Source organism: Arvicola amphibius, chromosome 7 (assembly GCF_903992535.2).
Source record: "Arvicola amphibius chromosome 7, mArvAmp1.2, whole genome shotgun sequence".
Classification (NCBI taxonomy): Eukaryota; Metazoa; Chordata; class Mammalia; order Rodentia; family Cricetidae; genus Arvicola; species Arvicola amphibius.
Genome location: NC_052053.1, coordinates 41,906,695 through 41,934,208, shown reverse-complemented (window position 1 = coordinate 41,934,208; position 27,514 = coordinate 41,906,695). Strand labels below are relative to the sequence as shown.

General features: G+C 49.4%; 2 protein-coding genes across 5 annotated transcripts in view; one reads left to right on the top strand and one right to left on the bottom strand.

Moving 5' to 3' along the window:
• The window catches only part of Pax8 (paired box 8), a 34,671-nt gene extending 22,054 nt beyond the window's left edge, over window positions 1-12,617 (top strand). Inside the window, exons 9-11 of the mRNA XM_042055376.1 lie at window positions 4,179-4,280; window positions 10,131-10,217; window positions 11,571-12,617. Coding sequence (XP_041911310.1) covers window positions 4,179-4,280; window positions 10,131-10,217; window positions 11,571-11,647 — 266 coding nt within the window. The 3' untranslated portion in view covers window positions 11,648-12,617. The remainder of the gene's footprint in view (window positions 1-4,178; window positions 4,281-10,130; window positions 10,218-11,570) is intronic.
• A 12,546-nt stretch (window positions 12,618-25,163) lies between these two features.
• The window catches only part of Psd4 (pleckstrin and Sec7 domain containing 4), a 38,048-nt gene continuing 35,697 nt past the window's right edge, over window positions 25,164-27,514 (bottom strand). For all 4 annotated transcript variants that reach the window (XM_038336658.1, XM_038336662.1, XM_038336661.1 and 1 more), the window contains one exon: window positions 25,164-26,991. In XM_038336658.1, coding sequence (XP_038192586.1) covers window positions 26,734-26,991 — 258 coding nt within the window. In that variant the 3' untranslated portion in view covers window positions 25,164-26,733. The remainder of the gene's footprint in view (window positions 26,992-27,514) is intronic.

The window sequence follows — 27,514 nt, the reverse complement described above, 5'->3', positions numbered from 1 at the left end:
GGGCATTAAATTCAAGCCACACAAGTGCTCTGGCTGAGCTGCATTCCAACACTACTGAATCTTGTTCTTTCAGAAACTAAAGCAGAGTGGCTGGGGGGGGGGGGACGGCTCAGCAATGAAGAGCACTGGCTGCTCTTGGAGAGGGCCTGAGTTCAGTTCCTAACACCCACATGGTGGCTCACAACCTTCTGTCACTGCAGTCCTGTGGGATCTTATTCTGGCGTGAGGATGCGCATACAGACGAACACCCATAGACATAAAATACATAAGCAAATACATCTTCTTTAAATAAACGAAATGGAAGCAGAGAGTTTTGGGGGGCTGATGAGACAGTCTGTGAAGGTACTGTTCGGGTAGGGCGGTGTCCTGTTTGTCTTTCCAGGAGGGTCAGGTTTTATTAGGGGAAGTCTTCAGTGGTCAGTTTGGGCCACTGATTCAGAAATCTTTCTTGCTGAGAGAAAATTAGGTAACTGAGGAGAAATGAAGATTAAGATCCCTGAATGGGGGACAGAGACCAGTGAGTTCTTTCGCAAGAGCTGGCATTCATGGGGTGAGGCCCCACTGATAGAGGTCATGGGTTAAACCGTGGCCCGAGGTGTGTGGCCAGGAAGTCTATGTACACTATACGGCCTAGATGAAGCTGCTGTACAGGTGAGAGAAAATGGCCAGGAGGGCAGAAGGCATGGGACCACAGGCTCCCAGCATGAGAAGGGGCAAAGGGAGCAACAGACTGGCGTTAGGAAATAGATGGCCGCAGAGCCAGAGCTAGTGTTAATTCATGGGAGACGTGGACCCTGCCTCAAAATCCACCACACAGTGTGCCTACGAGTCCCACTAGCCGGGAATATAAGGTGAACCCTAGTTACATGCTCTTCTCTGAGTTACATCTTTGTGTGGTAGATAGGAAGATTTTGGTCTGGAGAAATTAATTTGTTCGTAGTCTTGCCTGAATCTAGTATTCAGTCTCAGTTTCAAAATCTCTCTCTCCCCCCTTCTCTCCTTCCCCCTTGCTCTGTCTCTCCCTGTCTTCCCCCCTCCCTCACTACTTCCCCCCTCCTTCTCTTCCTTCCCTCTTTATTGCTACATCCTTCCTTCTAGTAGGTCAGAGAGAAGAAAAGCAAATGCATGGAGCATAAGCAAGCCTTCCCTATCTCTTTCTAATATGCCACCCAGCTGTCCATCATCCTGCTCCCCTTCCCTCACATCCCCCTTTCCCAACCATTGTCCCTAGCAATGACATCACATTGCTGACTCCTTGTCTTGAAAATCAAAGCTGATTTTGGGTAAATCTTCTGTTTATTCCTCATTCTAAATATGTCACGTTTTCCTTTTCTTTTCCCGTGTTTCCAGCCCTACCTTTGTTTTTCTGATGCCTTTATGTCAGGTGAACAGAGACCAGCTGTTTTGTTGTCCAGAGCAGTCGGAGCTAGATACTCGGGAAAGGCGGGTCAATTTGAAACTGGTGTTCAGGTGTCTAAAAATCCTAATGCTGTTTTAAATAATGAATACTAACAGCTTATTTCTGACAGGATGCTTTTCTGCAAGAACTTCACTGATATGAACCTTTCTAGAATGTGTCCATTGCACTAGCCAGTGTCTACCTAGAGCACGAGGGACAGGTTGAATTTTACTCAGATCCTCAGAGTTTTAGGACTAGTTTGTATAAGGCCACTCATGTTCACCACCGCCCCCATTTTGCATAGGAGGAAACAGGCTTAGGGTCAGAGTGACTGGCCTCAGGGCAAATAGAAAGCCATAGAAGCAGGATGAGTACCCAAAGTCGTCTGGTTTCCAGTTCCTTCTCTCTGGAAGAAGGGCAGAACTTGAAAGTGCAGGTGTTCGCTGGGCTGGATCTAAAGCCCATCTTAAGATCCGTCTCAACTTAGTGTGAAGATTTGCTCTCCAGTTCTCTCTCTCTCTCTCTCTCTCTCTCTCTCTCTCTCTCTCTCTCTCTCTCTCTCTCTCACTCTTCTCTCTCTCTCTCTCTCTCTCTCTCTGCCTGCTAAGTCTTCAAGTGCCTAGCCCTTAGACCTTTCTCAATAAGCACTGTTAAATGAAAGAATTGTCCTCATGGGGTAAAAAGGAGTCAGTCCCTGTAGGGCTGACAGTTCACATGGGGTCATGGTATGTTCCTTCCCATTTCTTTCTTTTTTTTAAAGTTTATTTTCACTTTATGTGCATTGGTGTTTGCGGCATGTATGTCTGTGTGCGGATGTCAGATAGTGGAGTCACAGACAGCTGTGAGTTGTCATGTGGGCGCTGGGAATTGAACCCAGATCCTCTGGAAGAGCAGTCAGTGCTCTTAACCACTAAGCCATCTCTCCAGCCCCCCAGTTTTGGTTTTTTTTTTTTTTTTGGTTTTCTAGCCCCCCAGTTTTTTTTTTGTTTGTTTGGTTTTTTTTTGTTTTTTTTTTTGTTTTTTTTGTTTTTCGAGACAGGGTTTCCCTGTAGTTTCTAGAGCCTTTCCTGGAACTAGCTCTTGTAGACCAGGCTGGCCTCAAACTCAGAGATCCACCTGCCTCTGCCTCCCTAGTGCTGGGATTAAAGGCATGCGCCACCACCGCCCGCCCCCCCCCACCCAGTTTTTTTTGTTTTGTTTTTGTTTTTCTGTTTTTGAGACAGGGTTTCTCTGTAGCTTTGCAGCCTGTCCTGGAACTAGCTCTTGTAGACCAGACCAGGCTGGCCTCGAACTCATAGAGATCCGCCTACCTCTGCCTCCTGAGTGCTGGGATTAAAGGCATGTGCCACCACTGCCCGGCCCTTCCCATTTCTTATCATTAGCTAGGTACCCTTCCAAGAAGTTTAGGGATGAAGGACCTGGGAGGGTATATGGGAAGAGGGGACAATCTGTGACATAGAGAAGGTATGTCTGGTGAGTTGGTTGTCAGGGGCTCACAGGCAGCCTCTCAGGAAGATGGCGGAAAGCATTTGGGACAAGTGTCTATCGTCCAACACAATGGTATTTCTACTAGGAGTGATATTATCCCTGCTTCCTCCACCCTGGGGTCATATAGCAATGTCCAGAGACACTTTGTACTCACCTGGTGTACTGGAATCTGGTGGGTAGAGGCCAGGGATTCTGCTCAATATGCTTTAATGCACAGGACAGCTACCCAACAAAGAATTTACCAGCCAGTCATGTCAATATCACCGAGATGGAATTCTACAAACATCAATAAGAACTAGTATGCCCAAGTAATTCATTATTCATATCGGAGCATTTTCAGAGTGGACTGGCCATCATTACTAAATATTCTGAGTCAGTGTTCATCCCACGAAGAGACCTGGGCAGCCAGGATGTGCAGATTCTGGTCTGGCCCACAGAACAGGGATGATGATGAGGAGGCAAGCAGTCCAAGGACTCTGGTTCTTGGGCTGGGGTAGATGGAGAGAACACCAGCAGGTCAAGTGAGGTCTTCCAGAAGGGATGTGAAGGAAAGACAGATCCAGGGAGATGGAGGCTCATAGGGATGCCTTGGCGTCACGAGGATGTAGGCATGCCACAAATCACAGATCATCGGAGGTCAATCAGGGATGAAACATCCTGGAAATGGCTTTTTAAGAAAGTACAGTCGATAAGAATGCCACTTAAGATCGTGTGGGAAAGACAGCAGTCTCTCGGTGGTGTTCCTTTTATGTCAGGAATCGTCAACATGTTTCACGTCCCTTACTTTTCTGACTAATTATATCTACCTGGAAGTCCAGGCCAACCAGTAGGAGCTTCCTCTGTGCTTGATTAGTTTTGTCTGCCATATATCCCCCAAAGGACAAGGCCTGCTTTCGTCATTCTTTTGAAAGCCAGGTGAAACGCCGTGCCCTGAGTTCTGTGGCCTCTCTAACTACTATGCTAGACAGGGAGTCAAAGACTAAGAGGACACAACCCCTGGCCCCCAATACCTTGATTTTGTAGAGGAATATAGTGCTTGTGAAAATAAAGCTCCCAGGGAACGGGGAACAAAGTAGGACTGCAGTTGCAAGAGCCCCTTGCTTGGTGAGCCTCTTTCCTCCAGAGAAAACGAGAAGCTGGGCTCAGAGGAAAGAACAAGCAGGTTTAGAGAATGGCTGGGGCTCCGGCACTATTGACTGAGAAGAGGACTTGCTGAGCCTCGGCAGGGTTGGCTGGTGAGACTGGGAGCCACCTATACGCCAACTAATGACTCTTTGGTGTCTTTTACCAGGGCGAGAGATGGTGGGGCCCACGCTCCCTGGATACCCACCCCACATCCCCACCAGTGGACAGGGCAGCTATGCCTCTTCTGCTATCGCAGGCATGGTGGCAGGTAAGCGTTGAGGGACTGGGTGTAAGCATGGCAAAAGGGAAGTGTCAAAGAAATGGGTGACCGTAGGCAACAAGAGATAGGCTGGGTCCCACTCACAGGCTTCCCAAAGGACACTGAGGGATGGGCCAGAGGGGTACCCTCATGTAAGCACCTAGAGAATCCCCAGTGCCAGCTTGGCTCCTGGACTCCTCTCGGCTTAGTGATTCCCCAGACCCCCCTCGTAGACAGACCTACATTCATATCCAAGCTCCCCCATTTCCTCTTCTTGCACTCACAAACACAAGCCCTGGTCTCCTGTGATTTAAATGAAATCAGATGGACCTCAGTTTGCCTCTTCAATAAATTCCGAGATTTGAGTGGTGGGTGCTGACGACGATGATGATTATGGTGAAGGGAACGGTGAAAATGGGCACGCCGGTGATGAGACTAGTGAAAGAGACCTGCCTCTGTGGTCCACACTCACTCAGCACTGCGTAGGGCCCGGGTTCCACCGACGACTGTGAGCTAAGAGTCCTTCACACTCATTTTGAAATGCCCTGGAATTTTGCTTGACAGTCCTTTTGGTGCCTGTCTGCCAGTCATGATCCGACTACCCAGGATTTCAGGGTCTGGACAAATGAATAGGGAAATGACAGTTTCTTTGGGAAAGTCCCAGTCTTTTAGGAGCCATGTGGGAAAGCTCCAGGGATGGATGTGGTAAGCTTAGAACGGAACCATTTCTACTGTCCATATAGGTGGTATAAGGGCCTGAAGCTTTTGGGGGAGGGCTCTGTACTCAGGGCCATGTGTAACACCCCAATACTAATCCTGTACCAACCTCCCTGGCTCTGACCCTAAAGACTTGGCCCCATTCCACCAAGCCTGCTTTCCCCTGGCAGGGGTTAATCTTTGCCAGCCACCCACCCACTCTGGGCACCCTGTGCACAGGCAGGTGGGTTGAGTTCTCTTAGGCAGAGAGAGGGGAGGGATCAAGGAGAGGAGGCTTTGCTCCCTGGGAACCTGCTGAGCTGGCACTTGTTGCTGCCCGGTTACCGTGGCGATGTGGTTAATGCAGCGTTGAAAATACAGAATTCTGACTCCTCTCTCCCTCCTGGCCCCGGACTCCCTCTCTCCCTCCCTCCCTCCCTCTTGTGGAGCGTGAAATGAGATTGGTCAAGATAAAAAAGGAAAAGATTCGGTTATTTTTTTAAGAGTGTGGATAATGGGGCCTCTCAATCAAAATCCTAGGCTCCAGTCTGCTCCCTGCACCTCCCCTTTCCAAGCCCTCCACGTTCCCTGCTGCCTGCTTAGAGGAGAAGGAAGCAACATAAAGCAAGACACCCCCCCCCTTAATTATGAATGGTTCTTGGGGGCAGGTCCAGGGCATGGGGTTCCTCAGGCCAGAGTGTGACGTGTGTGGGGGGGAGCCAGAAGACAGGGGAAAAACAGCTTCTAGGAAGACCTCTCCAAGAGTGGGTGCTGTGAGGAAACACTCTCACACACGAGCATATGTGTGCTGCTGTGTGTGTGTATGGACACACACACACACACACACTCACGTACATGTGCACTCACCACACCCGCTACCTAGACTGCAAGTGAATTGCATCTGGGAAGGGCCTCACCGCACACAGTGAGGGTCTCCAGTAAGCTGTGTCCGCCCGCATTGGTTTTCAGGAAACACAATGCCATTAAAATGAGTCGCCTGGTTCCTGAGAGCACTCCTGTGCAAATGACTCCTCAAGGAGGGCCTTTCGTAGAAAAACAGCACCATATCCATCTCTTACCACCGCCTATAATCTGTCAGTTGACCGAATGGGGATTTTTATTCCCATTAAAGTCACTTAACTCGGGAAGCACCTACTGCATACATGTAAGGCAGATAATTAAGGGCTTAAATAAGGCTTGCCAGCTGCATTCTTCAATCAGTTTTGCAAAGGAATAAGTGATCCTTTATCATACATTTCTGCATAGCTGGCCATTTATATGCGTGACTTTGTTTCCCTTTTATCCCTTAGAGTAAATCTTGGAGGCTGGTAGAATCCAAGTTTCCTAGCTAGGGAAACCGAGGTCTACAAGAACCAAATGGTGTGCTCAGGGATGCGACTAAGTGACTGAGTCGTTCAAACAGAAGTCTATTGATTTAGTGTCTGTGCCTCTTTCCATTTTCCCACGCTGTATCCCATAATACCATAAATAAAGACGCAAGCTACGTCCTGACTCTGCAAATAGCTCATGGCTTTTGATATCAGTTAGAAAATAGGACCAGCAGATTAGATAGTTAGATTCATCCTGACATCTGTCCATGCTTTCTCCCATCCTTCCATCGTCTTTCATTCAACCATCTTCCTTTTTTATTAATCCATCTGCTTATTCTTATCCGTCCATCTTTATATATACACACATGTTCCTTTCTACCCATCAGCTTATCCATCCATCCGTCCGTCCGTCCGTCCGTCCGTCCGTCCGTCTGTCCATCCATCCATATCTCTTCCTTCTTCCCATGTATCCATACTTTTTACCTATCCCTCTTTCCAGCCATCCCTCCAGCATTTATTCTCTCATTGCTAATACTTCTATTACCCACATATCACTATTCAGCATGTCCCTCTATTTGTGGGATGGACAGGAACAAGCAGTGAGCCAGTCAATGAATGAATAAACATAATATCCCATGAAGATAACTATATGCAAAGGCAATAAAATGTGATGATGCAGTGAAGAGCCACAGGGAGAGCAGATAACTGCTTGAGATTGAATAGACAGGAAGACCTTCCTGAAAACATTTTCAGAGTGGTCAGCCAAGTGATAAACTGAGGCTCACCATCCCTGGCCCAAAAGAAGACCAAGGGAAAGGCCCCGAGGCAGGAAAGCTAACTTAGCATGACAGTATTCTGGAAGAAGATGAGCGGATTGGAGAGCGGTGAGCACCTGGAGAATGTCCCGCAGAGTGTGCAGAAATGGGTGGCAGCAGGGCCATGCTTTAGAGTGCTGCTCAGGTGCTTGAGGAAATAGATTGTAGGCACAGAGACAAGTTAGGAAATCAGTGCTCGGGTTTTTGTAAGAGACGGCGGTTGCTTTAGCTAGGAGAGTAGGCCTGAAGGATAAGAGGGACACTCGATATGTGTTGATGATGAATAGAATATAACCTGCCCACAAGTTGACTGCAGAGACGAGAGCTAGAGGCAGCACACATGGGATAGGGCTTGGGGAGTTTCGTGGATGATGGGGGTAAGCACACAAGTGGGAACGTCGGAGAGGAAGTGGTGTGGAGGGAATCAAGGGTTCAGAGGCAAGAACAGAGTTGAGCTGATTAACTAAATAGCAACCTTGATATCCCAGATGGCTTTAAAATGAAGCTGGGGTTGGTTCTTCCATATAATGTGGAGTTCTAACAATGAAGGGGCTGGGAAGAGAGGAAGCAGAAAGAGTAGGCAGGTTGCAAAGCCATGTTGGGGACTGAGTAGCATGGATTCCAAAGGAAGTGAGAGACTAAGAGGCCAGTTGGCTCTTGCTACCATTGAAGTGTCATTGGAATGATCAGCTTTGACTCGAACGCGCTTTGTCTAGAACAGCATTGGCCTGATTAGAATAGAATGTGAAGATGAAGTCAGAGAAAGAAGCTAGTGGCAGCTGATACAAGAACAAAGGGGACTGGCCTTTCCCGGACATGACGCCGTTTCATTTTCTGTGGCTATGTATAGGTTGACAGATCTGGTAGCAGAAATGCCATACTCTAAAGTGTAGTGTCTACCCAGATGCAGCCCCATCCCAGCTTCCCGGTGACGGAGGCAAAGAGGCACTCAGAGCATATATTAAACAAACCGATGCCGAGCGAGCGGATGCATGCATGAGTGGTAAAACGAGAGGACACACGCGTTGTATTACTCAGCTCTCTTTCTTGATCTTTAGAGATGGCAGGGTTAGCACTGGGAGGCCAGAGGAAGGGCATAGGATGGGGGCCCTTGCTGGACAGCCAGACCAGAATTGCCCTTCTCTGAGAGAATGCTGAAACCAGACTACACAGGCAGTCAACAGGCTTAGTTTCTACTGTGGGCTATGGGAGCAAGCATCGCAGAGGAACACGGCAGCCAGGCTCAATTCAGGCTCTTATTTAGCAGTGTGGCCTTGGGAGAAAGCCTCTGTAGAGAAGCTTCTTCATTCATAAGTAAATGGTTGGATTAGATAATTTCTTAGTTTTCTTTTTTCTTTCTTCTTTCCCCTCTTCCTTCTTGCGTATTTATTTTCTCCCAGACCTGTGTTTGAGTCTGTCCCTAACCCAAAGAAAGTGCTTGTGTTCCGACCACAGGCTTGCTGCCGGGTAAGGAACTGCTAGACACAAAGAGGGCTCAGCAACCTTTCCTATCTCTGTCTCTTCCCTGGCTTCCACTCATACAAATGACGACTCCTCAGCAATGAAGCAGTCCGTCTGGCCCCAGCCCAGCCTTTATGATTGATGGTGTGACTGATCTGAGTGTCCACCGAACTTTTAAAAGTAATTTATTTATTTAATGTGCATTTGTACTTTGCCTGCATGTCTGTCTGTGTGGAGTTGTCAGATCTCCTGAAACTGGAGTTACAGGCAGTTACAAGCTGCCATAATAGGTGCTGGGAATTGGACCCAGGTCCTCTGGAAGAGCAGTCAGTGTTCTTAACCACTGAGCCATCTCTCCAGCCCACGAACTTTTCTTTTAGCACTTGTTTCAGGAGAGAATAAAAGGAAGCTAACATTTATTGATGCTATTTTTATCAAGAGCCTGAGTCTAAGCACTTAATATGCTCCAGCTCGTTTAATCCTCACCCAAATCCCATGAGACAGGGACAAGAGTTTGCCCCATTTGATAGGCAAGGACACTTAAGGCAGAGAGAGAGAGAGAGAGAGAGACAGAGATACAGAGACAGAGACAGAGCCCAGAAGTAGAAGGTGGGAAGGTGGAAAGTCTGGGGTGGAGACAAGAAATCACAGAGAGCACCCAGCTCACAATCACCGATGAGATCCCAAAAGACTGTATAAACAGCTTTTGCATCTTAAATTGGCTAGGATCAGGCTGGACTTGTAAACAAGGCAAATGCTTGAAGGGATTTATGATCAAGAGTTTTAAGGTCAAATTCATGGCCCGTCATTGGTCAACGGTGCAAGCTGAGCCAACTCCTTACTTCAGGCTCTGTCTAGTTTCCCCTTCTGTAAATTGGTAGCACGGGCGAAGGCTTCATCGGATGCTCGGGAGCAATGAAAAGGGCATGTGTTGCAGGAACAGGCTTTGCGAGCTTTAAATTACACACCAGTGATAGGTGTGGTAGTCAGCTCAACGTTGCGGCTGTTGTGTAAGGGAATTCTTCAGTAAATCTTTTGACAAATAATTCTTTTGGGAAAGCCAGGATCAGCTGACCGAAAGAGGTTAACCTGACATGTCTTGGGTCAGTTCATACACTGAGTTTGCCTAAAGCAAGGACATGGCTTTCCCGAGAATTGATTTCTCCTCTTTGACCACCAGCCCCCTTGGAAAGTCCCTTCTGTAGAGAGTCCCCGGCAGCTGAGAAAGTAGAATTTGAATCTGGCTCCTACCGTTTGGTAGTCTCCACACTCCGCACACCATAGAGATCTCACTTTCTTTATCTGGAAAATGGGGATGGTGGCATCTGCCTCCCGGGGCTCTTGGGAGGGCTGCGGTGTATCAAAGACCCGCCCAAAGTGACCCATATGGTGGGCCCTCCTGAGCTCCACTGTCCCTGTTGTGGTTTTACCTGCCCTCTCCAGTGCCATTCATTTCCGGACTCAGCCCTGCTAACCCTACAGACCTGTCTCCCCATACTGCTCCCCTTGCTGGTGTCATGAACCTCACAGGTCTCTTGCCTGTGTGCCCCCAACAGGAAGTGAATATTCTGGCAATGCCTACAGCCACACCCCCTACTCCTCCTACAGCGAGGCCTGGCGCTTCCCCAACTCCAGCCTGCTGAGTAAGTTCCTGGGGTTGTCCAGGTCCTCTGGTGGGCAGGGGAGGGCTGGGGTGGAGAGGTTCCAGGTTCGATGGAATGCCTAGAGAGGTGGCAGCTGTTGGTCATAGAAGTCAGTAGTCGATTGCAGTATCTGGTGGGTTTACGGAAGAGAACAGAAGCCAGACATTCTATTCTCTTTCTACAACCCTGTCTGTTAAAATTTTGTTTTGTGTAAAATTCAGGAATCAAGCCTTGAAGGGCAAGGGTAGAGAAGGGCGAAGTTACACTCAAGCAAAGCCCGAGAGTGGCTGCCCTGCCTGCAGGGGTTTGTGGTCCCTCCAGGAGGCACTATCCAGGAGTTCCCTGCAGGTTGCCAGCTCTTCTCCTTCCCCGAGAGCTGAGGCCAAGACGCCATCTTGCTCACTAGCTATCTAAGTAGATAGAAAATAGTCTTGAGTTACTCCACAGCTTTGTTCCATCCAGTCCCTTAGATGTGGCGGGAGATGTGAAGAGTATTCAGGTTTGCTGTCTAGAAAGTGAGTTCCAATGAGCCTCGAGACCGCCTTTTCACCCGTGCCTTGCTCTGGGTTCCTGAACTGTTCGGGGGAAGATTTTGAGGAAAATAAATTCACAAAGAACTTACTGAATTCTTTTAGCGCCTTCTTGAGTGATATATAGCCCTTTGGTTGTTAGGACAAATCTAGGTCAGAGAGAAACAGTGGTCTTAGGATGTCCAGTTGCATAGATGCCTTGGCAAGCTGGCTGGATCACCCGTTCTTTTATTGTGGTATCTTACAGTCCCAGAAATGACCTGGAGGGGGACTTACCTGGACTCTGTCAGCCAGATGTGCTCAGCTCCAAGCTACCTCTTGTTCAGTTTAGCCAGAAAAGGGCAAAGACGGTGAGGCTGGTGGGGTAAAAAGGAGCTTCCTGTTGAGCTTGGGGGAAGTCCCTCAGGTCCAGAACCCCTTGGACCAGTCAGGGGACAAATTCTCTTGGGTTTTCTGAAGACACTCTGATCAGCCATTATTTAGGCAAGGTTAGAGAGCATCCCAGTGACCCCTTCCCCCATTGTACTTAGTTTTTGAGGTGCCACATAAAACTGTTCTCTGTTGCTTACTCCTTGAAGCAAGAGTGTTGAAGGTCAAAGTGGTCATGAGGGGTAGGGGGCAAGAAGCCATCATTATTTTCTGGGTAGAAACTCAAAAGGTGAGGCCAGAGAAGGAGGAAGGGCTGGAGAGGAGTTGATCTTTGATGGTCAGATGGGCGGGGGATAAATGATTAACGTGTGCTGTCTTAAAGGTCAGCAGACGTGGAGGAACGCCGTGCTACAGCTTCCCCTCTGACCAGCCATCTTGTTGTTTTAATGTCCAGGTTCCCCATATTATTATAGCTCTACCACAAGGCCCAGCGCACCGCCCACCTCCGCCACGGCCTTTGACCATCTGTAGTTGTCATGGGGACAGTGGGAACAACCAGGCAACGGGAGGACTTGGCCTGAGACAGGCCCCAGAGAGTCACACAAAGGAATCTTTATTTATTACATGAAAACTAACTACAATTCCAGCATTGCGGCTCATTCCCTGTGTGGTCAATTTAATGGACCGTGAAAGTCAGGATGACCTTGGAGAAGGCCAAACTGTCCTTCAAGATTCCTTTTGTGGGGGACGGGAGTTCCAGGAAAACAAGACACATCCCATCTCAAAAGAGATGGAATTAGAGGAGAAATGTACCCAGGCTGGTACCCGCCAAAGGAGAAAAAAAGGATCACAAAGAACTTAGAGGGAGACCTGTCTGAGGGTGTACAAGGACCACCTGTGTGATCTTCATCAATACAACTCCAGCAATTATGGACTGTAAGCAAGTCCTTCTGGCCCATGAGTCATAGCCCGGGGCCAATGGTCTACCCATCAGGCATCCTAGGAGTTACCACCTGTAGCCTCTGCCACCTGCTGGGCAAGCCAACCAGCAACTTTCTGGGGATGCTAGCTGACCTTCCCATTCGTATTGCTGTGAGCCTCCAGGCACCCCCTAGCCTCTCAACCATCAGGTCACTCCTCTGGCAACAGTGAGTCTGTCTCCTGGGAAGTGGGCAAGGCTCTACACAGAGCACCGCAAGACATGACAGCTGGGACCACCACACCCTCTTCTCAACAGCCATGCCAATTCAAGTGTGCTTTCTATATCTCCAGCCCACGCAGCCACCGAAGAGACCCCAGAGGCCAGCAACAAGATTTCCCTCTCTGGCTCCTCAGCTTCTTCCCCCAACACCACCTCACTGTAAATACCGTAAAACGAAGCTCTGTTTGGGTCAAGCGTCCCTCTTTCCACCCCCAGACTTTGGCCTCTGAGTGAATTGTTTCCCTACTATGTTGGGCTTTTCTCCTTGATACTTTTTTTGTTTTTTTAACGACAACCCACCATTACCACATGACTCAATAAACCATTACTCTTGGTCTCAGGTTTTGGGGCACCTTGGGGATCGACTTCCTCTAAACACAGAACCAAGTGACAGAGAAACTCACTTTGAAGATATAGATTAGCAGTGACATTTTAGATGTCCTGGCTTAGCATTCTCTGCTTGCCTTAGTAGATGTCCTATGCTGGGTAAATCAATTATTCCAAGTTCTGAGCTGATCCACTAAGTAGATGCCAGCATAAAGGAAGCTGTGTCATGCCTGTTACAACCCCCCCTCCCCCCGCCGTAAGTGGTTGCTGTTGGTCTTCACTGAAATGCAGAGTGTCAGGGGTGAGTTGAAGAAGATCCACAAATAACTACAAGCTGGGCCCCACATAAATTTGAGCTTCATGGTGCTGAAGGGAGCAAGCAAGAATACAATCTCTTTTGTGCCAGGCACAGTGTTGGGGCTATTGAGGAAGACCAGTTCAAATTAGCCCGATTTTACATATGAGTGTTTGGAAAGACATGGGATAACATGGCCAAGGTGGGAAGTTGTGGGTTCAACTAGGTATTCTTCCCCTAAACTCCAGCGCTACAACTAAATCCAACCAATACCATGGGGCCTCCGCACGAAAGCCAGAGGATTCTAGATACAAAGAAGGAATGGGGGGGTGCTACCAAGGATCTATTTTCTTTTGCTCTTCACAGGTGTTTGTCTCCCCAATTGGGAGGTGAGCTATTTGGCATCTATGTGAACCCTCTTTCTGTGCTGGACCTAGATAGAATGAGAACAGGAAGCCTGGGAAGATAGGAGGATAGTGTTTGGTGGGAGGGAGGATCCATCATCCCTTCCAGGGGCTCCACGGTTGTGGGGACAGAAGTAGGGAGTTAAGGTTGTTACCTCTTCAGGTCTACCCCAAAGGAGGTGCCAGGAACATTCAAGGGGCAGGGGTGGGATGAGCTCAGTTGTGTCATAAGGGGAAACTTCCCAGGAAGAAACCCTGTCCTTATCTGTATGTAGGTGATCTGGAATGAGGCTCAGTTTCTCATAACAGGGATTTCCTCCATTTTAAAACTTGGCAGCAGGAATCTGAAGCCTATTTTAATGGAGACTGTTCAGGTCTCTGAACCACTGGATTCGTGAGTACCCTAAGGCAACCCGCAACTGAGAATCACTTTGAAAGGATGGTGTTCTACGAGCCTACACAGTGATCCTTGCGTTTATAAACAAAACTCCTTCAGAGACACTGTGTACCCTGGCAGCCACTCTCATGTCCCCAGTGACAGAGGAATCTGACATATGTCCGATGTGAAATTTAACTTCCCTTTTCTGAGCTCAGCTACTCACCATGGGAAACTCGGGGTCCATGTGGGGGAGATGATGTGGTACGACCCAACATCGGCAAGTACTCTCCAGAATCTATGCAGATATTCTGTCCTAAGTCAAACTAGAGTCCCCTTTGGGGCTCAGAAAACACACTCATTTATATGCTGGGTGAGAGGAACTATTCAGAGTTCCACAACGCTGGGCGCTTCTGGGAGAAGTCTGGTCACGGCATATGAGAGGACACAAAGAGAAGATGCAAAATGGCTACTGGGGCTGAGTTAAAAGGCCGTGTCCACCTTGGGGATGAGGCGAGGGATAGTGAAGAGGACTGGTTCACTCCTCAGGGGGAGCTAAGGGCGCTGGTTTCTGTGAGCTACGGAGGACTAGCCTATATGTTAGTGGGAGGACTTGGGATGAGGTGTTTGCCTGGAAGATTACCAAAGCCAGGAGCATCTTCCTCACTCTCTTTCACTGTACCGTTTTACTCTCCCCCAAAGCAGTCTCAGCTTTAAAGGTAGCACTTCTTGTCCATCACCCACGCCCTCCCCCCCCCCCCCAGTCCTCCCTGCTTCCCAGTACCCCAGCAGGGTGCCAGGTCACCAGGAGCTTACAGCAAGGCCAAGACAGTAAAACAGGTGACGAATAGGAATATATTGCTCCAGGAAGAATGGGTCCTAGGTACTCAGGGATACTGTGTACAGACTCCTCTGGTCTATGTCCCCAAGCTCCTACATAGACTCTCCTCTGGTCTAGGTCCCCAAACTCCAAGTCAGGAAGGCAGCTCGGGAAGAGAAGCTGGGATTTTCCTCTCCAAGGCCAGCCCTAGGTTGTTGTATGTAACTGCCCCCCTTTCCTCACCTTCCCTGACTTCTCCAGAATTCTTGCCACAAGTTGTTACTAAGAAATGTATTTTCTGCCTACTGTGTTCCAGGCACACACTCCACCTAAAGCTCAGAGAATAGTGATCAGTGACCATAGTCCACAATCCTGACCCAGAGAGAGTGATGGACTAGACTCACCAAGGTTTCCCAGCCCCATCTACGCCCATGTTTCAGACATCTTGTTTTTTCAAATGTATCTTTCCCTGGCATAAACCAATGTAATTGTCCTTTGAGAGAATTTCCTTGGCAGTGGGCACAGGAAGAGGATACTGACGATCTCAGTGCCTCACCATCGCCTTCCGATGGGGGCCGTGGACAACCTTTCTGTCTGTCCTTGAGCCTTAGAACTTTTGGTACCCCCCACCATGTCTTTTTCGTCTGTTTTATATACAAGGCATATTCTCATCCCCTTAATGTTTCTAATTCTGAACACTGGTCCCATTTTGCACTTGGGGAAACTAAGATCGGCTTTAACAAAGTCATCAACTGGTCCACAGAAGACCCGAGACTATGACCAAAGCCCTTACTAGAGGCCTAATATTCACTCTGTTGGAAGGCTGTAGGAGTCTGGGCATGGCCGTGCTTCTGAGAGATCTCACATGCCTTGGTGGGAGGGGGGGGTCAGAGGTTACTGGGTCAGTTCGAGCTACTTGGCAGTAGCTCTGGAGAGAAGGCCCAGGGGGCAGCTGAAGGCACTGTGGGGTTCTGTGGAGGCCCTTGGCCTCAGGTTCTCTCAGCTACCTACTGGCAGTAACTCTCAGGCCTTTAGAACGAGGGAGCATTCCCTCTGTTGGGGAGCGGATTACTCCTCCATAATTACCTTCTGACATCAGAGTCCCAGCATCTCTGCAATTCTGGGGAAAGTTTTCTCCCTCCCCCAAGGACTCCCTGCCTTTTCTCTCCTCTTTCCCCTTGCACCTCATTCCTCCCTTGCTGCTGTCGCTCTTCTGCTGAGTTCCAAGCAGTCATTTCTTTCCGCTTTGTGAAGGACCTTGGTATCTTTAGGGATGTGGATTCTTGCTTGAGAAGAGTTCGGAGATCCTGTGTAGGCTCAGAAAAATGCAGGAGGCCTCCTCCTCCACCCGCTACTTCCTCTCATTGCTTTGACTCTCTGGGGCTCTCTGCAACCCAGACCTTGGGATGGATACTACCTGTGTGGCAGTCCCCTGTCCCTGGGGCTCCGAGCAAACTCACAGCATGGGTGCACATGCTCAGTGCAGCCACTCTGCTCCTCATAAACAGAGCCCAAGCACCCGGTTTTCCCTGGAGGAGGCAGCTTTCCCTAGGCAACCTCCTCCAGCTCCTTGAGCCACCGGGCCATGAATCAGCTTCGGGAGATTTGGGGTGCAGGAAGGAGGTCCAGTGGAGGAGGAGCGAGAGCTCCTTCACATCTGTGCCCTGTGGCAGTGGGCCAGGCTGGGGAGTGAAGCCCTGCCTGCGGCTCTCCGAGGGAAATGTGATTTCCCTTGAGTGAAGCGGACTGTGCAGCGTGGAAATTGGCTCTTTTCTGAGCGAGCAGCCGCCGTCGCTGCGAAGTCGGGGCGGGCTCAGCCCACAGGAGGCAGTGCTGGCCCCTGGAGTGAGCCGGGAGCAGCCATGTGCTGAGAACTCATTAGGGATAAATCAAACTAGTAACAGCATGAAGCCAACACCCTCCCCCTCATCACACCTCCCTTCCCACCCACCCTCTCCCCTCCCGGAGACCCCCTGCGCCCTCCTTTTCTTCCACAATGTTTCTCTCCCGCGGACCTCTCCCCAGAGCTAGGCCACCCTTCTTCAGTTCAAGCACCTTCCTCCCACCCTAGCCAGGGCATCTTCCCATAACTAGCGTATCCTCCCACAAACAGGGCACCCTCCCTCCCAGCCATTGCTCTCCCCAGTCAGCCTGAGGACCCTGACCCCTCAGCCAAGGGTGCCCTTCCCATAGCCCCACCTTTTTCACATCCTCCCCAGTGTGTCTTCTCAGCTAAGACAACTTACCCCCATAGTTTCTCTAGTTACTTTTTCAGTAGTGGCCAAGATATTGATGGAAAATTTCACTGACAACCCTTACTAAGAGCACAGACAAGACCACCACCAAGGTGACTTTGTCTCCATCCCTTTCCACCTCCACCCAAGCAGTCTTCCGGGGGGAGCCCAGAACTGAGACTCCCAACTGTGGCAGCATTAGTTCCCCTGGTACTTGTACCCCTGGGGAGATGAGGCAACCCAGAAGACTTGCTGCAGGCAGGAAGAAATTATCCATAAAATGAATGAGCTTGATCAGGAAAGAAACCTGCTTCCTGCCAAGGCAGACCAGAACCAGGAAAAAACCTGGCTGGCGGGGTGGGGTAGCTGGGTGAATGGCGGTTTGCGGATAGGGGAGAGTTGGTCTGGACTTCCATCTCGGTTGTTTACTGCAACGGGAAGACCACTTCTGTCCTGAGTGGTCCTGATGAGGGGACAGGATCTGCCCTGCATGTTATACCTGGGTGTCATGAGAACCCGATATTGTTTCAAGATGAGGCCCTTGGTCTTCACCTAGTCTTCCCTGGCGAAAAGATATTGCTAGATGAGCCCAGACAGGGAGTGTAGGGTTGTGACTGGTTCCTGTCCCCTCTGGCTGACAATCTTTCTCAGTTCATGACTGTGAACTTTGTGACTTCTCTCAAAATGATACTGTCCTTGAATCTTTGATGGTATTGCTATCAAGTCTCGGAAGGGTCTTGCCTGGCCTTCTTAGGTAAGCAACCTCCTCCAAATCCCATCCATAAAATAAACAGCATATTTCTATATCTGGGTGTTTTGTTGTTTGTTGTTTGTGGGTTTTTTTGTTTATTTTGTTTTGTTTTTTGGTTTGTTGTTTTTTACTTTTTGAGACAGGGAGGGTCTCTGACTTTCAACTTTTTGTATTGCCTAGGGTGACCTTGAGCTTTTGATCTTCCTGCCTCTACCTAGCTACCCATGTTTGGAATGTGCCCCACCTACCCAGACTTGGCTCAATTTGTATAACTCTAACCAGACTTCTAAAGGGCCCTGGGCTGGGGCAGGAGCCAGGGGACACTGACTTGACATAGTCATTGCCAGTAGGCATGTGACGATTCTGCTTTCTCCTCTTGTTAACTCCTCAGCCCACTCAGTAAGAAGTCTCCCACCAACCACGTGCTACGGAGTCTTTCCTTCTCATAAACATAAGCTGAAAACAAGATAAACCAAATAGGAATTAACACAATACACCCCCAAAAGAAGAAAAATCTTAGTGTTTAGAAATGGGATTTCCCCCCCCCCCCGGTGGTGATGGCACACTCCCTTAATCCCAGCATTTGAGAGGCAGAGGCAGGCTAATCTCTGAGTTTGAGGCCAGCCTGGTCTACAAGAGCTAGTTTCTGGATAGTCCCCAAAGCTACAGAGAAACCCTGTCTCAGAAAAAACAAAATAAACCAAACCAAACCAAAACCAAGGAAGGAAGGAAGGAAGGAAGGAAGGAAGGAAGGAAGGAAGGAAGGAAGGAAGAAGGAACTAGACAGGAAAGCAATGAAATTCGCAAGAGAGAATACATATAGAATACAGAGCAGTTGAAAACCTCTCAGGCTGCTCTCTGGCAAAGCTGGCCTTCTGTAGCTGGCCACCAGGAATGCCACCTGCAAGCTCTCCCTGTCTATGATAGAAAGAGGAATCAGGGGATCATCAGGCAAGAAAGACTCACACTGTCCAATGCCAGGCTAAGGATGTAGCTTTAGTGGAAGAATGTTTGCCCATCACAGAGGACTTCCTGGGCCCAATCTTTAGTATCAAAAAAAGAAAGAGAGAAAGAAAGAAAGAAAGAAAGAAAGAAAGAAAGAAAGAAAGAAAGAAAGAGAGAGAGAAAGCAATGCCACTGTCCTTTCCTAAATGCCCACCTGGCCATTTGAGCCATCCGTTTCGGTCTGGAAAGTCTGGCACTTGGGCCCTCCGTGCCTCTCAGACTTTCTTTCCATGGCCTCCTCACCTCACCTTTTCTCCCTTCCTGAGCTCGTCGTCTCCCACTCCCCACTGGTCTCCTAATCTCTCTGTATTATCTCCAGTTACCTGGACCTGTGGTCAGGGAAGGAGAGGGACAATACCAGTAAAGACACGCAGGAAAGGACATCCGGTGTTGTGTTTGGTTTGTAGTCTGTGGCTGCCCACCTCCCATTTCCCTACCCAGGTACAAGGACAAAGAAACAAGTCTGAGTTTCAGAACTCCTGGGGACCGTGCCCATGACAGGGCCTTGTACACAAGCCCCACCTCCAGCCCCTCACCCCTCTCATAGTTGGAGGATGGAGGAAGGTTACTTAAAGCCTGGGAGACAGAGATTTGGAGAATTGTAGCCCCCAGATGTCCTGGGTGAGTGAGCAAAGGAGTTAGGGGAGGGGGAGCAGGTGCCTTCTCTCACCAGGAGGGGCTAAGTGGGGTGGGGGTGGGGGTGGCCAGACCGAGGCCAAGGCTTAGGACCCATCTGAGCATGTCGCCTACTAAGGAGGAGTAGAGGCGGGGGGGGGGGGGGAGGGCGGGGAGGTGAATAAATAATAGGAAATAAAACTTCATGAAGCAGAAAATAAAAGGCAGATTATACAGATGTGGCAATTTGAAGGATCATTGCCTCTGTCCTCTTTTTAACTGCTGCATCTGGAGATTTGAAGGCAGCTTATCCGCTCCCTCCCTCTGCCAGGTCCCCGCCTGGCTGGAGGCCCCCCCAGGGCCAAGGCACGTAGAGGGACACCTCTGTCGGGGTGGCCTTTCCTAGGAAATATACAACTGCCCAGCCTTGAGCAAGCTGGCCGGGCCAGTTCAGTGTAGGAGAGGCTAGGTGGGCTGTCTGGGGGGTGAAGCACTCAGCCAAGTGAGGGTGTGGCCTTGCCTGTGAGGGGAAGGTAGCGTTTGTGAGTTCAGCAGGTGCGAGGGTTAGGTAGGCTATGGCACGTACAGGGACAGATGGGGTTGACGGGCCAGACCTGGATGGTCAGAAGCAGGATGAGGATGTGTGGTCGGCACTAGGAAGAAACCTCTGGCAAAGAGGGAGTTTGGAGGCCTGAGACAGTCTATGCGGCTCCGTCCCTCTTTTCATCTAAATTCATTTGTTAAGCCTTAATTTGACACTGTGCCAGGTGCTATATAAACAGACATGGTCTCTGACTTTAAGGAATTTCCCAACTGAGACACACACACACACACACACACACACACACACACACACACACTGATGTTTTGTCTATTTTATTTTAAATGTTAATGTATTCCCCACCTTGTTCCCGGGAGGATTTGGGACAGCTCACAGGAAATGCAAGTAAGACATTATTAGACAGGTATAAAAAGACATCGAGACCATGGAAAATACCACATGGGTAGGAAAGTGAGCTCTGGGTGGTAGCAGAGCCGGTGAAAACTTCAGGCGTGGCATGAAAAGGTGACCATTGTCACATAGTTGACTCTCATTCTGTGTTCTGAGTCTCAGGACAAACACTATTTCCCGTGGCAATCTTGCCCCTGATAAAAGACAGGTAAGTAAGGGCGAATCCCTCAAAGATTCTGCCGCCAACTCAGGACCAGTTCGCCCACAGGACTGCCCAGGGCAGCATCCATCGGGGACAGCCAACATGGACAACCCCAGACCCAGAGATTAAGCAAAGAGGGTCTCGATGCCCTCTGTCCTGTCCGTCACCACTGGGACATAGTTCCCGTGAGTTCTGGAGCACAGGTGTTGGAGACGTACAAGGCCGGGGTCTTGAAGGAGATGAAGTTAGTTCCAAGTGAATCCCACCTAAGGCGAGGGTAGAGATTGAATATAGGGAGGAAGAGGGGCGAGGACACGTGGGCGGGACATTCTGCAGACTTCAAATGAGGGAGGAATATCTCCTCTGCTCAGCCCTGTCTTAGGTCCCCGATGGAAGGAAACAAAGAGATCAGTGAGACAAAGAGCCACTGGGTAAAATATGTTTGGGTCCCAAAGGTATTGTCTTTCAGAGCAGGGGAAGAACTTTCTCTCCTTAGTACGGGGACGCTTAGTCAAATTGTGGGTGTAATAAGTGACATCTGTGTAATATTTGCCAGGTCTGAAATTCAGATGAGAAATCTGGGCTAAAGGTTCCGTTTTGTCTCTGAAGTTCTTCTGAAAGTCCTGAGTTAGCCAGTGAGGACCTCAGAGGGTGCAGGTACCTTAGAGAGAGCCGTGTTTAAAGAACAGAAAGGAAGCATAAAAAAATGACCATACAAGGAAGAAGAAGCCACAGGAATAATAATAATAATTATAATGATTATATTATTTGTAATATATAATTATTATTTAGGTTTATTTATTTAGGTTTATTAATTAATTATTATTATCTAGGTTTTTCGAGACAGGGTTACTCTGTGTAACAGCCTTGGCTGTCTTGGGACTAACTCTCGTATACCAGGCTGGCCTCGAACTCACAAAGATCCGTCTATATCTACCTCTTGAGTGCTGGGATTAAAGGCATGCACTGAGGAAACATTTTTTTTTTTTAAAAGATGTGTTTTCTTTTGAGCCTAGATATCAGATCCAGAGGTTCTTCTTCTTAAAAGGCTGCATTTTTCTTGGAACAGAGCAATGAGAGCAGGATGGGGGGGACGCAGAACAAAGAAGAGGAAAAGATAAGCTGAAAAGCTCCCGCACCCCATAAGCCTCTCCTCTGATGCAGCAGCATTCCAAATCAGGCCAAAGCAAACTGAACAAAAAAGCCCAAGTTTAATGGACACAACACTCCCAGATGATTTTACAGCCCCTCTCCCCATCAAGAGACTGGAGACACACCCACACCCACACCCACCCACACACCCACCCACCCACCAAACCCACCCCCCCCCACACACCCCACACACACACACACACACACACACACACACACACACACACACACACACACGGAACTACTATGTCTGTTTTCCCGGGGCAGTTTAAATGCCCTGTGGGAGTGGTCTTGAGCATCTCTGGGGGAGGGGGTCATCCTTGGCGGGCTTTCTGAGATGCAACAGGGTTTGGAGAGAGATGGGGGAGGAGGCTTGGGGGTGGAACTTTCACCAGAACATTCCAGACTCTTTGAGTATATGGAAGCCAGGGGCTGAGGTGAAGCTTTTCCACCCAAACATAAAGAAAGGGAATAATTTTATTTCAGAATAACTGTAGGAGACCCAAGGAAAGTTTCATGGAAGGAGTACCATGTTGGTTGGAGCCAGCTTTGTCCCATCATGCATTCCTCCTAATTTGTGCTTTCAGAGCTCAGAGAACCTTAGTATCTGGTACCCACCCCTGTCTTTCAAATGATTCTAGCCTCACTTACACCAGCTCCCAAAATGAAATTGATTTAAATGATTAACTCAAGTATGGACCCAAGGCAGCTAGACTCGGAGGTCTGAGATGGACTCTTCCGGGAAGAGGATAAGTCTCATCTGTTAGATTGCACTAATGGGAGCTATGAGGGCCCTCCTGGTACCCTGAGGGTTGCTCCCACTTGTAGATCAGGATCTGGAGCCCCAGAGGAATAAGAGAGAAGCTTCATCCATGTTCCAAACATGGACAGATGCTGCTAAAGCCTATTTGAGCCAAAATTCATTACTTGGAACCTCTGGGCAGAGGGAGAGTCAAGTGCAGAGGTCCAGCTCTAAACAAGATGGTTGTTTGGAGAAAGGATTTAAGCCAAAGCCCAGGAAAGCAGGAAGACTTCATATGACGCTAATAGTTAACCTGGAAGGCTTTCCCTTCCAGGCATTGTCTGAGGTGTTTACGTGCATAATTTCACTCCCCCCTCTGTGAGGTAAGTGGTGTTATTATCCCTGTTTTGTGGAGAAGCAAACAGAAATATGAGAGGCAGAATAACTGGCCCATGGTCACACAGCTAAAAAACAAAACAAAACAACAACAACAAAAAAAAACCAAAACAAACAAAAATCCCCATGCTGTTGGGATTCAATCTGAGGCAGTCTGACTGTGGGACCTCAGTGCAAGCCATGCAGATCATGTGACCAATGGGGGTCAGAGGTTGTTTGGTGTGAGTTTGGATGAAAGCTGAGACGACAATGTATTTAATGACTGAAGATCATCAGAGGTCTTCATGGGTGTTTCAGAGAGGGCTGGGGTTAGGGAAGGAAGAAAGTAAGGAAGGATGGAAGATAGGAAGGAAGGAAAGATGGACGGAAGGATGGAAGGAAGGGAGGGAGGGAGGGAGGGAGAAGCAGCTAGTAAAACCCATCCATGTTAGGAGTTCATCACAGACAGAAGGAAAACCAGTGTCAGCCACAGGAAGCAGCAGAGTCCAAAGAAGGCTTTTGATGTCCTCGTCCTATTGGTGACATTGGAAAGCATCTGCCAGGCAAGACAACTGGACAGGTAGGAAGTGGGCCTCCGGAAGCAGGGAGAAAAGTCCACGCCTGCCTTGCAACCACAACATTCCAAAACCGCTCTTTCTTCAGAGGAGAAAACAAGAGGAGAACAGTTAAGTGGGCGAGCCTGTAAGATGGCAAGGCATACTGGCAGCCAAACCAGCTGGAGGAAACGGTGTTACCAGGGAGCAATGTACACCGGTCATTAGGAAGACTGGCCTAGGGTGGATTGGGAAGGCTGGTTGTTCCAAGAGTTTAGGCTATTGTCTTTACATTTTACCCTTTTACATTTTTGAAATAATTTAGATACACATAAAAGTTGCAAAAGCAGGACCATGGTTTGGCCCCCATCGGGCTCACTCATCTCATCTTTGTTCCGTTTTACTTGAGACAAGCGAAGCCCAGGCTAGCCTGGAACTTATTATGTGGCCCATAAACTTACTATGTAGCTGGCCTGGAACTCATGGTAATTCTACATCAGCCTCTCAAGTACTGGGATTATGGGCATAAACCACCACCCCTGGCTCATTCCTCGGAAAGCAAGCCATGCGCTAGTATTCCTTTGCTTAAACACCGCTCTGCACAAAAGCCATATTTCTTGGCTATGTTCAAGCCCTTCTGATCCAGACTCAGTGCCCCCCAACCCCATTTCCCTTGATCCTTTCATTCTGTCTTTCTACCTACTTTTAATTCCCACACAGTCCCCTTGTCGCTAGTGTACAAGACATTGAACCCCTAAAAGGAGAGGACCCAGGCCTTGGGCTACAGTGATTTTGTTTTTCATCTTCCATGATGCCTGACAGCAAATGAGTGTCCCCTTACAGAAAGCTCTCAGAGCAGAGACCCAAGAACCAGGAAGAGGCTCCATCAGGCATCACCCTGGGCTGTGCAGTAGTCCCAGGACCCTAGGGATTAAGCTCCCTTAGATAGAAAAGGCTGGAGTCCAACACGACCCCATAGAAGCTGCATTCATCACTAGGAGCTCCACCCATCCCCTTCTTCCTAGAGAAGACCCACACGGTGCATAGGTGGGAAGTAGACCTGCCCTCCCCTGGAATTGCAGGTGGGGCTCACTCAGTTCTCACTGTCTCTGGCAATCAGGCACCGCCTGTGGGGAGCCCTTGGCTGCATCTCTAAAGCTGCAGAACGTCTTCCTCTTTGTCTACAGAAAGATACCAGCACCTCAGACCTTTGCCGGGGATAGGTTTCCCCAGATCGTGCGAGGCGGGGCTTGGACCACTGTTAAGTATGAAGACATGGGAAATTCTGGTTAACGTGATGTTAGCCCAAAGCTAACGTCCTTCTTCTTAATAAGCAGGGCTCTTTAGCTAAGCACCCGACCTGCCCAAAGACTCTCCGGTGCATGCTTGCCCTCTAGTGGCCACATGTTAGAGTTGCAGCCCAACCATCGCGTCTCCAACTCTGCTGACTCTCCAGGCTGACGTGCCTAGGGTGGACAGCCCGGCATCATTGACCTGGTGAAGCCAGGCAGCCACAGTCTCCCAGCTCCAAACGCACCAAATGAAAAGGATGTTCTCCATGAGCAAAGGAGTGTTGAAGCGTCACACATGACGTGGACAGGTCTTTACGTTTTATTCTGGTATTAGATATCAGGATGAGTGTCTAATGAGGTCAAAGAACTCACTCACACCCACTTAGCTTGTAGACACCAGGCCTGGGCCATGCCGTATCTACCCGTGCTAAGTTTTCTCCTCAACACAATGAGAGAGTTGCACTTTCATGCGGCTAGATCTCAGAGTTGCCTGAGAAGCTTCAAACATGTATGTACATCCACCTGACAGGTCTACTGAGTCAAAGATCTCTGGTTGTGAGGCAGGAATAGGAATAGAGGCTTCTCCAGAAAGATAAAGTGTATCTTAATACTGACAGCTGGGAACCAGTGGGCAAGATTGCTAGGTCACGAGGTCAGGGACATTGTGCTCATTTCAAATCCCCGAGCACTGGCCAAGAGAGGTGTCCCCATAGCATCTGTAAAATGAAAAACACTGAGTGGATGAAAATGTTTCTGAGCTTCAGTAGGTTTTAGCTGTGTGACTGGGGCACACACATGAACACACAGAACATTCTATACACATACATCAACATATCATACAGGGGCAAAGGAAGATGCAGCATGCCACATCGCAGGGAGCCCAGGCTACCTAGCTCCCCCCTTCCTCACACACTTACACACGTTTCTTTGGTAGGCTCTATTTATTGCACACCCATTGGGTGCATGGGCCAGGGACTCCCCTGCCATGGCCCCTAAGGACCAGCCCCACTTTGTGGAGCTCCAAGCCCTCAGAGTGGTGACAAGCATTATTGGAAGGGAGGATGTGTGGCCCAGCAGGAAGGCAGGAGAGGTAACGTGTCAGTGGAAGGGTAGGCAGCAGAGGCCCCCAGTTGGCCAGAAACCTCTCTGCACACATGGCTGAACAGAGACAATGGTGGCTGCTCTCTGAGCCCAGTCTCCTCCCTACAGGCACAGCCCAGAGTCCCTGAGTCTCCAGTACCTCCTCTCGAGAGCAGGCAGGCCTGGGAAGAAGCCAAAACAAAGTATAAGGGGATTTCCTAAGGCAAGGCAGCAAATTCCTGGGAGCTGCCCTGGGAAGGAGAAAGAGGTCCAGACACCCTCAGGAATGCAGCCTTGAAGGGCATCCAGGGTGGGCTTTGGGGGGTGGTGAGGGCCGCAGAAGGCAGTGCCCCAAGTCTGGCAGAGAACCCAGGTCTCTCTCTGATCTCCACTTTCACCACCAGGCAGACTCCCAAGGGGCACTGTCACCCCCCTTTTACCCCCTCACCCTCCCCAGTGGTCTACACTTGAAGAACCACCCTCATTGCTCTCAGGAAACAAAGGCTCCTTGTTCTGAGAGCTCTGCACAGAGCTCTAGAGGCCTCCACTCCTCCTGAGTGGCCTGACACAGGCCACAAGCTTGGCTCTGTTGATTAACAATCGGGCATGCAGTCTTCTCCTCTGCCCTGGAGGCACTGGCTGACTGGAGACTAAAGCAGCTGGAAGATCAGAGGCCTGAAGCCCCACAGCCCCCCTGAGCCTTTAACCTGCCAAGGCCTCTGTCAGAAGGCTGCCCTCTAGTGGGCAGTGCTGGAGTAACGCTGTTCCCCGGGTCACAAGACCAAGATGTCCAGCCCTATACTCTTGGAACCCTCCTCTGCCAGGTAGCCAAATTCTAAAACAAAACTGTTTCCAGTCATGTGATCATCCTGGCTAGACCGCCTCAAGCTACCTCCCAGAAACCCAGGCCCATATGTGCCCAGGAAATGAACCCGCTCTGTGTTTTAGGGGGGTGGAACACACAGGGGACAAATTCTGTAAGTGGAGACGTGTTGCTCAACCTTCCTCTTGACCAGTCAGAGATGGAGTGAGGGAGGAGCTGCCATGGGGGAGACGGCAAGCAAGTACGGCAGGATTAAGAAAGTTCTCGAGAGCCAGAAAATGGAGGACACGGGAATGAGCCCCATCCTTCATCACAGAAGGGGCGATGCCTCATCCCTCACCACGGTCCTGGAAATGTAAGGTTTCATCTCAGGTCTACCCCAGAGCAGGGCTCAGTGTCCGTGAGCTGGCAACGGCGTCACAACTGATTGCGGTTTCTCTTGGGAATGATCTTCCGGTAGGTCCTGCGCTCTGAGATGTTGCGTTTCACCTTGGCTGTGGTGGGGGCCTCATCCTGGTGCAGGGAGGGGCTGGAGTGGGACTTCTTCAGGCTGGGCTTCGGCTCCGGGGTGCCTTCCGCTTCCCTGCGGAGCTGATCTTCCCATAGAGCCAGGTCTCCCAGAGGAAAGTGCAGGCGGGACACCAGAAGCTGCACATAGGTCTCATATCGGGTTTTCTGTAACACACGGCCAGATCACTTTAGCACAATCCCGACTCCTAAGCGAAGCTCCCAGGTGTTTGCAGCTATGGGGGTAGGGCGATGCCCTAAGAGTGCTGTACTATTAAGCATCTACATGGAATGAGTCTACTGGGGTCTAACCACACTTCTGAACGACAGGCGACTGTGGAACATGATGCAGGCAGCTCTATCCGCTAATACTCTTAAGGCCTCTGGGACTAGTATCTTTAAATCTAGAATACCTTCCCAGTTCACAACCCCACTGGACCCTACCCTGGGCGGTTATCTGGGTGTGAATTATTTTCACGGGCTTTATAAAGGATGAATTGGTCAATAGATACAGGGTCTAGATGTATAGATGGGTTGTGATAGCAACAAGCTGGGTCATTACCTCACCCAAAGACCTCTGGGAAGTGGGGCAGTCATCACCGTGTAAACAATCAACAAGACAAAGGGCTGGGCAGGGACTTTAAAAGCTAGAGAGAAAGTGGGCTACATAATAGCTGGGTGGGTATGAGCA